General features: G+C 38.7%; 1 protein-coding gene across 1 annotated transcript in view; it reads right to left on the bottom strand.

Moving 5' to 3' along the window:
* Window positions 1-13,716, bottom strand: part of EPB41L5 (erythrocyte membrane protein band 4.1 like 5) — a gene marked incomplete at its 3' end in the record, with an annotated part of 54,764 nt that overhangs the window by 15,392 nt on the left and 25,656 nt on the right. Inside the window, exons 11-16 of the mRNA XM_080346664.1 lie at window positions 12,542-12,611; window positions 11,684-11,853; window positions 10,447-10,553; window positions 9,757-9,784; window positions 7,364-7,406; window positions 6,163-6,278 (exon numbers count right to left, since the gene is read on the bottom strand). Coding sequence (XP_080202790.1) covers window positions 6,163-6,278; window positions 7,364-7,406; window positions 9,757-9,784; window positions 10,447-10,553; window positions 11,684-11,853; window positions 12,542-12,611 — 534 coding nt within the window. The remainder of the gene's footprint in view (window positions 1-6,162; window positions 6,279-7,363; window positions 7,407-9,756; window positions 9,785-10,446; window positions 10,554-11,683; window positions 11,854-12,541; window positions 12,612-13,716) is intronic.

Raw genomic sequence — 13,716 nt, 5'->3', positions numbered from 1 at the left:
TGTTGCTTGCCCTAGTGGAATTCAGGATAATAATTCTCAGCAAAGGGCCATAAAGACAATAAAGGGTCTGGAGCATCTGACACAGGAGGGGAGGCTGGGAGAGCTGGGACTGCTCAGCCTGGAGAAGAGAAAGCTCAGGAGGATCTCACCAATATGTATAAAAACCTGCTGGGGGGAGTAAAGGCAACATCCAGACTCTTCTCAAGGGAGCCCAGAGACAGGACAAGCAGCAATGGGCACAAACTGAAATACAGGAGATTCCACTTAAACACAAGAAAAAAAACCCACCTTTTTGGCTGTGAGGATGGTCAAACACCAGAACAGGTTGCTCAGAGAGGGTGTGAAGTCTCCACCCTTGGAGATCCTCAAAACCTGGCTGGCACGGTCCTGAGCAACCTGCTCTACTTAATCTTGCCTTGAGCATGGGGATGGACTCAGTGATCTCCAGACATGTCTTCCAAACTCAATTATTCATTAATTCTATGACAGCTACACAAAACTTCTGATACCCAAGGAGCAGCCACTACCTACATGAGCACATCTGAAGTTAAAACTCTGCAATAAAAGACTGACTTGTTCTTGCATTTTAAATACAAGACTATTCCAAATTCCTCCACTCAAATTAGTGGCTGCTTCTCCCTCACCTACACAGAAATTATATGAAATTTTGAAGTTAAAACACCTGTTTTTCCTTTGCATATTTCTACACAACTTTACAAATAATAAAGAAACAAAGAGCTCTTCTTTGCTCCAGAGGTTTAACATCCACCTTGTACATTCTAAAAATAAAAACAGGACAACAGATTGCTCTAATCATGGCTGTAGATCCCACAGATCTTCAATATGTAGCTTTCAAATCTTTCCTTTCTTTTACACAGACTTGTAAAATAGAGGCTCATACCACACCAGCAACCTCTTTCCCCCTGTCAGACGCAAAGGTGAGAACAAAACAACTCAGGCAATACCAAGTTATGTCCCAAGTGAAACTGACTTTTTTGGTTCTTCAGGGCTGGATATCTGAAAACAATGCTTTTGAATTTCTGGGCTCTGTGGCAATTTGAAAATTATTCAAACAATTTGAAAATCATTCAAACACTTTATCTTAAAAGCCAAATACAAGTTAATTTTATCCCTCCTCCCCTCACTTTTTTTTTAATAGGAAACAAATATTGCAACTTAAAAGCAGCTAACTTCAGAAAACACGTGTAAACACAGTGTGTTCCAGGGTAAAGGTAGTTCTTCATGTTGTTAAAGGCCCCCAAGAGCACCAGTGAGCCATGAAGCTGGACTCTTAACCTCTGACTTAACAATTAACCTCATGAATCATACGGTAGGTCTGGTGTTTGCGATGAAATATTTCTGTTTCATTTCAATTGGAGCACAGCAGCAAAAAAGAAGGAAAATTATCTAGAAAGTGGAAAAAAAAAAAATTACCCTTTGCCTTTTCAGGAATTCTGATAATTTTATTCTTAAAAAATTAAAATAATTCTATTCCATTTCCAAACAATATTTTTCAGAAGATGACTTGTTAAAAAAAAAAAAAAAAAAAAAAAGTTTTCAAATCAACCATCTATTTTAGATATTTTTAAATAATCATGGTTCAAAAAGGGGGGAAGTTACATCCTCTGTCTCCCTAAGATTTCTGAAAGCACATTATAACTCACTGGTTGCATGTGCAGCTTTATTACAAATTGGACTTCATGCATGGCTCTCTCAAAGTCAAACCCAGATTAAAAAACAACCAAACAAAAAAACCCCACAAACTTTCAGTCATTAAGAAAAACCTTAAAACAATTAAAAAGATATATATATATATATATATACTCTTCTTAATGTAAGAGTGACAGATGGCTTCTGGCCTATATGTTATTTTTTCTTTAAAGACTAAATACCAACAGTATGATATGCAGAGCCTTCGTAATAAAAGCTTTTTTTGCCCTTCTATAGTCAGCTTTGGGTCCATTGTTCTTATCTCAGGGACAGCTCAAAACGCAATTTTCCAGCCTGTGCTAGAAAGCAGCCTGGAGCTCCAGACCAGCCCAGGTCTCAGAGACTGGTCATGGTGGTTTGCACAGCGTAGGTACCAGCACCGCTATGCATTCCCGCGTTCTTCACATTGCGCTCATGGACAAACGCGGCGTTCTGTCCGTCCGCAGCGCGGGTCCTCGGCGGGGCCCACGCATCCCACGGGTTTCCACCTCGGTGACAGCGGTCCGCAGCGTCAAAGGGCCTGGATCATCGGGGAGCGGGAGGGGGCACAATTAGTACACAGGTGTGGATGAGGAAGAGGGTGGAAAAGTAGAGCAAAGGTAAATATGAGAAGGTTGGTGCAAAAAGGCAAGGGAAGAGGGCATTGCTAGAAGGTACATGCTGAAGGAAAGAGGCATGCAAGTATCCGTGCACATGGCAACACTGTCAAATAAACCCTTTTTCTGCTCAGTATAACGCACATTTTTGCAGAAGACTGAAATGACAGGTTAAGCTGTCCCATGTATGCATTGCTTACGCTTGCAAAACGAAAAGCACTTCACAAAACTGAGCAGGAACCAAATGTGTTTTACAGATAGGAGAAAGTAACGTGATGGAGACATGGAGCTCCCAAGGACACCGCGCATTTTATTTGCGGAAAGCTGAAGGGGTTTAAGTGGCAGCTCTGAATGCACACCTGAAACAAGAATCTATAAGCAACACTGGTTTTCAAACTCACTGGAAAATGCAGATTGTAATGCAAGATATAAAATGGGAGAAGGAAACAGAAGCTCAGAAAAATGAGCATCACTTAGCAGGAGCAAACAAGGTACACACAAATCATTCGCAATTTAGTTGACAAAGGGGCTAAATACTACTGAAGGTGATTGTAGTTACACTTGATTAACATACATTTAGTTGGAAAAAGAACCATTTTAAAACATGTCACAACACAAACTAAGACCCCGCTTTATAATTTTGCCTATGAAGGCATAATGGTTTGTAAATTTTAAATTTTGAATTCTTAATATCAAAACCACAGAAATGCTGGGCACCAAGAGGAGCAGGGGAGAACACTCACCACTTTAAACAGTGTTTTGAAAAATATTTTTATGCAGGAGTCCTTAAGCTAGAAAACTGTAAGGCTTTAGGCACAAGCATTTTCAAAGCAGCAGGGGTAAGTAAGTAATTAAAACAGTTGAATTTTAAAAGACTTCTAAAAATGGCCAATGGTCTGTTAACTGCTGTCTGTGTTGTACTAGGATCCTTCACTGAGGTGTTTTAGGAGTATCCAGTCGGGTATCAAAGAAGTGCTCGGAAAAAAAGCACTCTCTCATAAAAGTACTCAAGCAAGGAAATTCCTATAACAAATGGATTCCACCTTCTCACGTTCCAGAAAGGCCGGTTTCAGAACAGCCAAGCAGCCAGCGCATGCGCGGGAAGGTGACAGGAATTAAGGCAGGGAAGCAGAAAAGCATGCAGGAGTCATGACAGCGGCAAATGATTAACACTGGGAGATAGTCCTCCTTTAGAAGAGAGAGGAGATTTATAGAAAGGTCACCCATGGGTAAATTTGGAGCGTTGGGGATTTTTCGTGAAACATGCTGAGGAAGTGACCCACAAATACTGAAGTAACCAATCCTCAACAGTTGGTTACATTATTTTCCCATTTCTCTAATTTAAATGGTTAAGTGAAAGCTACATTCACCAGCAAGAAAAAAAATGCCCCACTTATTCCACAAAGGAAAAAAAATTATTAAACCTTTGTTTCTTGTTCTGTTTTAGCGTAGAAGCAGCTTCTTGAGGAAAGACTACATTTAGAAAGGCACGGATTGTGTTTTAGGCTTCCCTGCCTTGCAGCTGACACTCCAGACTGTTTTCAGACCATGCAGACCAGCACAATTTTCCTGTACTGACAATTTTACAGGAATAGAGCAAAGAAAAAAAAAATAGAAACACTAAAATCTCTCCTATCTGGCAAAGCACTTTGTAGAATCTGGCACAATTGCTGTTGGCAGCTGCAGCGTTAAAATTTTAAATTAAAGGAAACATCGACGTTAGGAAGGGATCTAAGCTGCGAGGCAGCCAATACAGGCATCTGCCAAGCAGAGTATAAAAACTCATGAGGTCAGGACCTTACTTCTAAACCCCTCCAATCTAACCATCTACAAAATCCCCAGTGCAAAAGATTTTGGTGTTCTCAACAATCCTTGGCAATCTCTCTTTAAAAGAAGACTATTTTTCTGACAGAAAGTAAAGATAATTCATGCAGAAACAGGCCAATTAAAGACAGTAGCAGTTGAACAGAGATCTTGTTAGCAGCATTGAGACACCAAGACCTGAAGGCACAACAGCCAAATCACAGCCCCGACAATACATACATATGTTCTGGCAATTATATTAACCTAGCCCCACTGCCCATCTAGGAAATCAAAATGTAGCTCAGTCACTGACTCTGCTCCAAACTGTTGTCTTCTTCCTACAGCTGGATTTGCCCTTTATAACAGGCAGTATTACAATACTTCCAGTGACCACATTAAAATCTCTTGGACAGGATATAAGTGCTTTCAATAATAATGATACATCTCTAAGAAACGTAACGCATAAACTGTATCAATTGCCAAGAAGCTTTTTTTCTTTATGGCATATTGTTTTGGGTTACATGGAGGTATTTTTTATATCCACTCACACTCTTCTATAGAAAGGCTCCATACTGTGGCAGCTGGGATATAAGCTTAGATTCCTTGACAGTGTTAAAACAGACAGGCTGAAGGTCTTAATCCTAAAACAGGTGTACCAAGACCAAAACTGGAAGACTGGCTACAGAGTCTTCTCTGCTTCTGAACAAAAGCAGTAGTATTTCAATATGCAGCAGAAACATTGCAAACACCAGCAAGAACGCTAGCACGAATCAGACACCCAAGAAGAGCTGTTTGGAGCAAGAATCAAACACTTCCACCAAAGGAAATACCGGTTTCTAGCACGCACCTTGCAATGAGACCAAAATAATAAAAATAAAACCACATTGAGAATGCTGAGGAATAAAGAAACCACCACCTTTCACCCACCACCATGGGAAGGAATCGAGCGATCAACAGGATCTCACCACAGACAAGCACAGATTTCAGATACTAGACAAATCAAGGGCAAAAGAAAGAAAAACAGCATTGATCACATGTTCTGATTGGAACTTCAACAAAATGCAACACATAAAGCAGAAATACCATCCCCATTATAATCCAAAATCCATAGTATTAAAAGTCTTTAATCAATAAGATTTATTAAATTAAAGTGCATTTGTCATTACAATGTTAGAAACAGTTACCATGTACTTTTAAGAGATACTGAAGTAAAGTAGGTTCATAAGCCCAACAATGGGAAAAGGACCTTCTCTCTTGAGGGCTGAAACTGCTTTGGATAAGAGCTTTTGTGTCATGCGGTTCCATCACTTCTGCTCCTAGAGAGCCTCAGAGAAACCACAATTACCTTTCTAGGATAAGCCATGCTGCCTCTGAATGCACAAGAAGCTGAAAAAATTAAGACTATGTGTGCAGAAGTACGGCATTGATATATGTCAGTATTGGTTTTGAAATAGCTTTGCAATATAGAATTAAGAAAAGATAAATGATACGTACATTTATCTTCAAACAAATAATCCTTGCTTTGAAATACATCCAATCCATAAACCAAATACTCTGATTACATGAAACCAAAGCTCTTATCTTCAGCTTCTGTTATTTTCCTCAAGTTCCCATTCTACCCAAGATAATAAAAAAAAAAAAAATCACTTTGCCCATTCCAGAAGGTTCAAAAGATGATTCACAAGGATACTGGTTTATAAGGTTCTGTGTTTTGTTAAGGATCAAGGTAAGTCCTTGGGCGCCATGATATGAAGCAAAGGGTTACAAGGAGTATTATGGCAAATGAGAAGGACTTGGCTCTCTCCAAGACTTGCAAATGCTGTTCCTGATTTAATAATTTCTTCAGCTCCTTTGGTTGGTAGTGACTAAGGCTGCTGTCCTTACCTCCTCATACTACATTAACAGCAACAAATCAGCTGCATCATCACTAACTTGACTGTCAACTTACTCTAAAGATACAAAGACAGGAGCCTATTTAAGTGAAGATAAAGAAACAGCCACCTGAATCATGCATAAGCAAGCAAAATTCATTTGCCAGCAAAGCAGAACATACCACTTCTTGTCTTGCTGGCTGGTTCCTGGGCTCCTTGGGAGGTTTTCTATTTCTACTAAGACTGGGGCAGTAGGAACCGCTGTTAGAACAGGTAGGTTTGGCTTTGCATTCCAGACCTTTGGAGACAGAATATAAACCAAGTTACTATACACGCATTCATGAAGCAATGACACATTACACATAGCAAAACATATCACCACTTCTCCTTAAGCACAAAGCTAAAGCAGGGCTGTTGTCTTCCGTTACTTCCACAGCACTGGATACCTGTGCCCAGTCTTTCCTAGTACTGGGATCATAATGAACGCAAGGCTGCCCAAAGATTTCAGTAAAAAGCTATGGCCTGCTGTGTCCTTTTTAAATTCACACAATAATGCTTGCTTTCCTTCTGTAGGTAACTTTGCAGTAACGAGTGGCACCTTGGGTTGCAACCATTTGGACTGCCATTTGAAACATAACTGCTCCCCCAAAAATACTCGTTTTGCACAGAAGGCAAAAGGCTGATCAGAGCAGCAATCTATCCATCTATCAGCAGAGACTGAGCATTTTAATGTTAAAACAAACCATAATCCTGTTTCCACCAATTTGTGACCCCTTCTGTTGCACTCAGCATCTGAAATGCTCCAGAAAGTGCAATGGGGTCTTTCCAAACTCCAAATCCTGTTTTTTTATGCTCAGGAGAGTTACTTCACACGAAGGTCCCTTTTCAGTGACAAGGGATATTCAGGGTACAAGTACTGAGGGGACAGGTCTTTGATTTCCTTCCTGAACTCAGAAAACACCGATTTTTTTTTTTTTGCTAACAATGTATTCTTTAATTTGCAGATGCATTCCCATCTTTCAGAGAAAATAATATTGTAACCAGGAATCAACATAAGTGCTGATGAGCTGCACCCTTTTTTTCTTTAATGTTATTTAGCATATAGAATTAATTCACTTTGGATGATAAAAACTCTCACACAAAGGTACTTCTGTGTACCTACAAAAATCTGTATCTATAAACAGTACGAGGCATGAGGTATCTTCCTTATTCCAGTTAAATTAACCAATTATCTTGCTTGTGAATTAGTAACCATTTTTGGCATGCTATTCAGCAGTTAACTGTTTGCAACTTTCAATTACTGGATTTTAATAATGAATAATGAAATCTTCTAATCTGTTGGAATACACAAAAACTGCCTTTAGAAAGAATGAGAGTCCTCACCTGTGAGCCATTAGTTTGGTTGACAACAGCATTGTTTGCAGTACTAAAAGACAAAAAGAATTTAAATCAGAATGAGATCAGCAAAGTACTTTTGCAGGCTGGCAGAATCACAAGGATTTTCAGAAAGAAACAAAGTCTAACAAAATCTTTCCAAAGTACTTAATTGTTCTTAAAAGAAAATTTAAAAACTTATGGTTTAGGTCAGCTGCCTCGTTCTAGGTCACTAAGAGTATCACTTTTTGTTATTATTTGTTCAAGCTGCAATTTATCTGTAATTCACCTGATTTTTCCTAAAACAGTTCAGTTTAGAAAGTCTTCCTGATTCAGCAGTAAGGCGGGGCATTTTTAAAGCAAAAATTACATAGCTTTAGTTGTACACCCAGCAAAATGTGACATTGTAGAAACCTCACCTACATGCTATAGATATTATGTTTGTTCCATAACTAGGACTATTCTGATTTGAAGTTTCACATTACAAAAGTTCATCAGAAAACTTCCTGAGTTTCTTCTGCATGCACCCCCTAATGGACTGCATTACTGCTTCAGAGTTTTAAAAGCAGGCATTCAAAATTACATGCACAGCATCTTAGCACAGGATTAATAATAATTTTATATTATTAAATATTTAATATAGTTAATAAATTAAATAAGCCCCATATCCCTGTTCCTGATGATTTCTGAAACTGCAAGAGACATTTCACATTTTCACATTTTTGAGAGACTTAAAAGCATTAAACACCCTTTACAATAATGATGCATTATGATGCATTATAAATCTCAAGCCAACTTTTTTTCCAGACTTCTGATTCTTAAAAGAAAATGGTTCCAGTCTCCTATGTCCCATTAGGCTTGTGATTTATGGTCTGGACAATAACCATCCAACCTGGCAAGCTGACAATTCAAACAGATTTCCATATCTACTTCAGCAATTCTTTAAAATTGTTTTACTTCCATACTGTCAAGACCAAACAAGCTGCTCCTTGCCTGTTTCCCAACTTTGTACCTTCTCTATTGAGCAAATACAGAGGTTACCACAAAACAGAACATATTTCAGAGAAATATTACGGAATGCGTTCTGGGCAGCAGATTCACCTGTGCCGAGTTAACACAAAAGAATGGAACAACATACATCTTTCATGATGCATTTCAATTAGCAATGCTTGAGTGTAAAGTTTCAGAAAAGGTGACTAACAGAGCAGTGCCACACCTCGGTGCACATCAGCAAACCGTCCTTTTATCAGGAGAAACTGCAAATGAAGTTTCTCTTCCCACTCTCAGAATGACCTAAGCAGCATGAAACTGAGAGAAGGGCATGACAACACAGCATGACGAGAGTACTAATTAATCAGATGGTCAAATTTTGCATGCAGAGGATCTTTAAGCAGTTAAATGACTCCCAGTTTGGAAGAGTGCTTTCCCACTTTATAAAGAGAAAAGACAATAACAGGTCACAAAGAGACCTTCATCACAGTAACTGCAGCCTTGTCCCCACACCACCTGGATTTCCCCGCCTCTCATGCATGAATCAACCCTGCTGCTACAAACTGAAAATGTATGGCTGTATTAAGCCTGTTGTTTTGAAATCTTATTTTGACATTCCTTACCTAGCTTCTGAGTGTCATGATGCTTAACAGCTACATATATCTGCTTTTTAAAAATAATTTTGTTGCAAGTCATCATTGCCATGTCCACAAGTTGTTAGGGCAAAGGACAGAAACCAGAACTGAGTGACTTATTTCCTTCGCTACCAGGTAATTATTCTCATCCTCGTTTCCTCTCTTCCCTTAAGGAAGGTTATGAAAACTGTATGATTCAGATTCATGAGTATTTTACATTGTAACAGCAAGTATGAACCTACACAAACAGAAAGAATCTAGGTATAGAAATAAAGAACCGAAAGGCCTCCCTCTCTCTGTTGATTATGAATAATTCAGTACAAATATATAAAAATAAACACAAGTACAAATATAAAATCAACATATTTAAAATATTTATTTTACTTTAATATTTATTATGGATTTCAGCCACATAGCCAGAGTAGGCAGGTCTCAGAAAGAAGACACCCTCACACACTTTGAGCTGATCTCCTTACAGAGCAGCACATAGAACCGCAGCTCAGAGCCAGCAAGAACCACGGCTGGTCATGAACAAACCTCTTGGCCTCCTAGTGAGCAAGTCTGGCAAAATCTACTACATGACACCAACGTAGGAGCTTTGCTTTGAACAGCAGGTTTTATGTAAGGCAAACAAACACAAAACCCACAGCAAAACCCCAGTTAAGAGGTTAACACACTCTACATTTAACTAATCTTATATCCTCCCTTCTGCAGACACGTGCTCAAGTACAGGTGGCAGACATCAAAGAGAAATTTCAGTATTGCAATGCATCTTACCTTGTTTCTTCAAGTTTAGCAGAATGTGCTGCAAAAATAGAAAATGTTAAAATTTAATTTGTAATTAGGTTAATTATCAGTTAAATATTAAACATTTATTAACAAAAAGTAGGAAACTAGAACAGCAGAATTTGCAGGTATCCCATGCATAATTTGTGAAAAATAAAACCCTAAATTGGAAAAATAAACTAAAAAATCTGAAGAGCAAACCAAAGAGTTGGATTTAAGCAAGTGTGTGAAAGCATGTGTGGAGGTCATGCTTCACCTACGCAAGAAGGGGAATAAGAGGCAAGGTGAAAAATCACTTGCTGTTGGGTTGTAACAACAGAGCGCAACTCCTAAGAACAATGAAAAATCTCAGTGACAAAAATTCCAAGCTTGATTAATAAATTTCAAATATTATCATTAATATACCACTGTTCCCTGGATCCAAGTTCTCTGTCTTCATACAGAGACTTATTGTGCAATAATCATGGGTGTTTTACCTGCTAGGCCAGCTGGAACAACATACTTTGGACACAACCTCTTTCTGATAAATATATGTAGCCTCCTAAATAAGTCAAAGAACACCTAACTTTGAAAATTCAAGAGGAGAGCAAACAGCTACAGAAGAATTCCTACACAGTACCTTTAAAGGATATGATTCTCACAACTGATTATACATCTCAAAATGAAAGGTCAATAGCTCACCTTTCATTTGTAGTGCTCGTCTTGAGTACCGCTTGCTGGGCCTCCTTTCAAAGGATGCTGATCTCCTGGCTTTGTTGGTCTTGGTGGTTTGATACTCTGTTTTCCCACTAACAATGCCATGTAAAAGTACAAAATAATAAAAGAAATTACTTTAGGGACAAAACACAACACTGCTCATCAAAACATCACATGTGTGTTTCAAACTCATAGCTTAATTATCTGATCTCGGTTCTATTTAAAAAATCTGAAACTTAACACCTCAAAAGGCCTTGCACAAAAAAGTGATGGAGTTTTACAAACTTTCTAATCTCCACCCCATTTTCCCAAGACAAAAAGCTGAAGCAACAACTCCTTAAACTTTAAGTTGCTGAAAATGCATATTTACCCTTTGCGTATTTCTGTGGTCACACCGTTTGGGAGAGGCTGAAAATTCTAGAAGAACGTAAAGCTTAAGGTATGTTGCCAAAGTTCATAGAGAAAGACCGCAATAGGCCTACAAAACAGCATCTAGATGCTCTTTTTCCCAGGCAAGTATTTTTCCCTCAAGTTTGGCCAGACTCTGCCTCTAAAGCTGGAGCCAACCTCATGTTGACTTCTTGATACCACTGATCCCTTCTGAAGCAGACTAGATGGTATTGCTGGAGTTGCTGGAAATGGAAGCATTATATGCACATATACTGCCTGGTGTCACTGCCTACCTCCTTCCATATGTTCTCACCAGCTCTGGCGGGGTGACTGACAGCATCACACAGACTAGTCTGGGACCACAAGCCACCTGGAAATCTGACACATGCACAGGTAGTGCCTGACATGGTGACAGGCACTATTTCAGGTGTCTGAAATTCTGCCATCACTCAGTCAGTCAGGAACTCAGGAGCCAGAAGTCGTGCAATGTCTCCAACTGTGCAAGTCAATCATCTGTCCTCTATAATTCTATGCTATGATTTTATGGTTCATTTTAAAAAGGTTGGGCTTTCAAGATGAAGTGATCTATAAACCACAAAGTACTATATATGCTATGTAAGGAACATAAACCTTGAGAAACAGACCAAAATTACCTAAAGATAAATTGGAAAATGCAGGGGAAAAATCCATGATTTAATAAAACCAACATGCAACACACTCAGCTTGCAAGTGTCACTGTTCTGAATGTCCTAGGTGAATGAATACCAAGTTCTCTCCTGTTGCCACTCACAATCCAAGAAAAGGTGGAAGATACGTGCTGAATGGCACTGACCTGTATCGGAACCGGGATCCCAACCGAATGAAGCCTGATCGACTTGAGCTTTTTTGGACAGGCCCTCGGAGCCGGAAGAAGGCGTGATGTTCCACTGCACATTTCCATAAGTGTTTGCAGGCTTTGGGATGATCCAGTCTAAAGACAAAAGTGTGTTCCTGCTCCTTTCCCTTAAAGCACACAAAGCACACTGAGGATTTATAAGGGGCTTGAAAAGTCAAAGCTACAACTCAATTCAAGCCAAAGAAAATGTTATTTTTTTTAAAGAATATCGAAATGTTTTAAAAAAAATATTTTAGGCAGAAAAAACAACCTTTTCATAAGCTTTAATGATTAACTGCTTGACTGTCTGAAGCCCATGCATTTAACAAGTCAAGCCTCTGAATAACTACAAATTAAAGACATCATTATAATAGGAAGGTATTTCTCAGTAAGGCTAATGTGGTCTCACTTCCAAATCTGATTTCCTCAAATTACCAATGCTCACATTTTTTACAATCTCAGCTCTGAGATTTCTTCCCATGGGAACAATTATGGCATCTGTTTAAGGAATTAATTCCACTAAGTGTGCTACCTGGCCTTTTTTAAACTTCCTTGCAAAACAAGCAAACTGTTGCCACATTATCTGGCCTACACCAGTTTCACAAGGTATTCCCCGCCTAAAAACAGGGCGACGAAAAAAAAAGTACTTGAGCCTATTTATCTCACACTTAATTCCCTTCATTTCCCCCCCTCACCTCAAGTCACAATCAAAAAATCTTGCAAGACGCCCACATTAATTCTCAAAACTTAAATATAAAGAAAGAAATGAGGAATATGTAAACTAGTACTGTATAATCAAGACAGATAGTTATCTACCTGTTCATCATCTTCAACAACAACTAGAGTGAGTTTGTTTTTCTTGAAGTCAAGCCTTGTTATCTTTGGCCTGCAAGATAAACAGAAAAAAACAGGTTATGTCTAACTCTCTTATTAAGTCACTGAGAGGTATGTTCAACACTCGGATCCAAGACTCTCCACCATTTTTTTAAGTTCATGCAGTAGGACTTGGTTATACTGTGGATGCCAATGTATTCAAAATTAAACACTTTATTAGAAACCTTAAAGCTAAGAAATCAGCAATTTCTAAAGGGATAATTATACTGGAACTTAAATTAATAATTACTTGAACTGAAATCAAAGTCCATCCAAATATTCCTGCCTGCCTACTCTTCTGCAAGCCCACAAAACTGAACTCAGACACAAAGGCAGCTCAAAATAATTCTGCTTTGTTAAATACATGTAAATCATCATACAATATACCACAGGTCAATTCCTATGATGACTCTGTTTTAGAAAATCCCAGCCAAAGAGAACAACATGAACATGACATGCTGCAAAAATGCAACAACTTCCCCCCCCGCCCACCCAAAAAAAATACCCAGAATTGCTGGTGGAGGGACAAGACACACAGATAACATTGCTGCTACAAAGTGAGTGTTTTTCTGAGAAGTTTGGTGTTATAACCCAAACTAACTACTCATATAACGAAATTTCACCTAATATCTGCCTACTCATTCTTTGTATACAGTTTTGAAAGACTGGATAGGAATTAAGGAATAAAGCACTTAAAAAAAAAACCAAAAAAACCATAAATGCCTGTTTATCCAGGCCCAAACACTCTAGCTAGAAGGTTCCCCGTTTTATGTTTTATGTAATATAAAGCCTTGCAAAATTTCATCAAAACGCTTCTACGAAACCGTGGGGTGTTGTTCAGGCATTTGACAGATTAAAAAGCACATGTTCATAAAAAACAAAGGAAGCTCTACGTCTCCTCACTCTATAGAGATCTGTGGGCAGGGGGTGGAAGAAGGTGTATTTGAGGTTTTTAGTTTCTTTGTTTTTAATTAGTCCTTATCAATTGTCAGGAAGGGACATTTCTGCCCTTTATTGAGCACAAAGAGACATTTTCTTAATCAAAAACCTTCCCAGATGACATTATATGTAGAAGCTGCACTAGTACTATTGTTTCTGCCTCTTTTTCAGCAGCAATG

The sequence above is a fragment of the Nesoenas mayeri genome, assembly GCF_963082525.1.
Source record: "Nesoenas mayeri genome assembly, chromosome: 6".
Classification (NCBI taxonomy): domain Eukaryota; kingdom Metazoa; phylum Chordata; class Aves; order Columbiformes; family Columbidae; genus Nesoenas; species Nesoenas mayeri.
The sequence above is the reverse complement of the archived record's forward strand: the minus strand, read 5'-3'. Positions and strand labels throughout refer to the sequence as shown.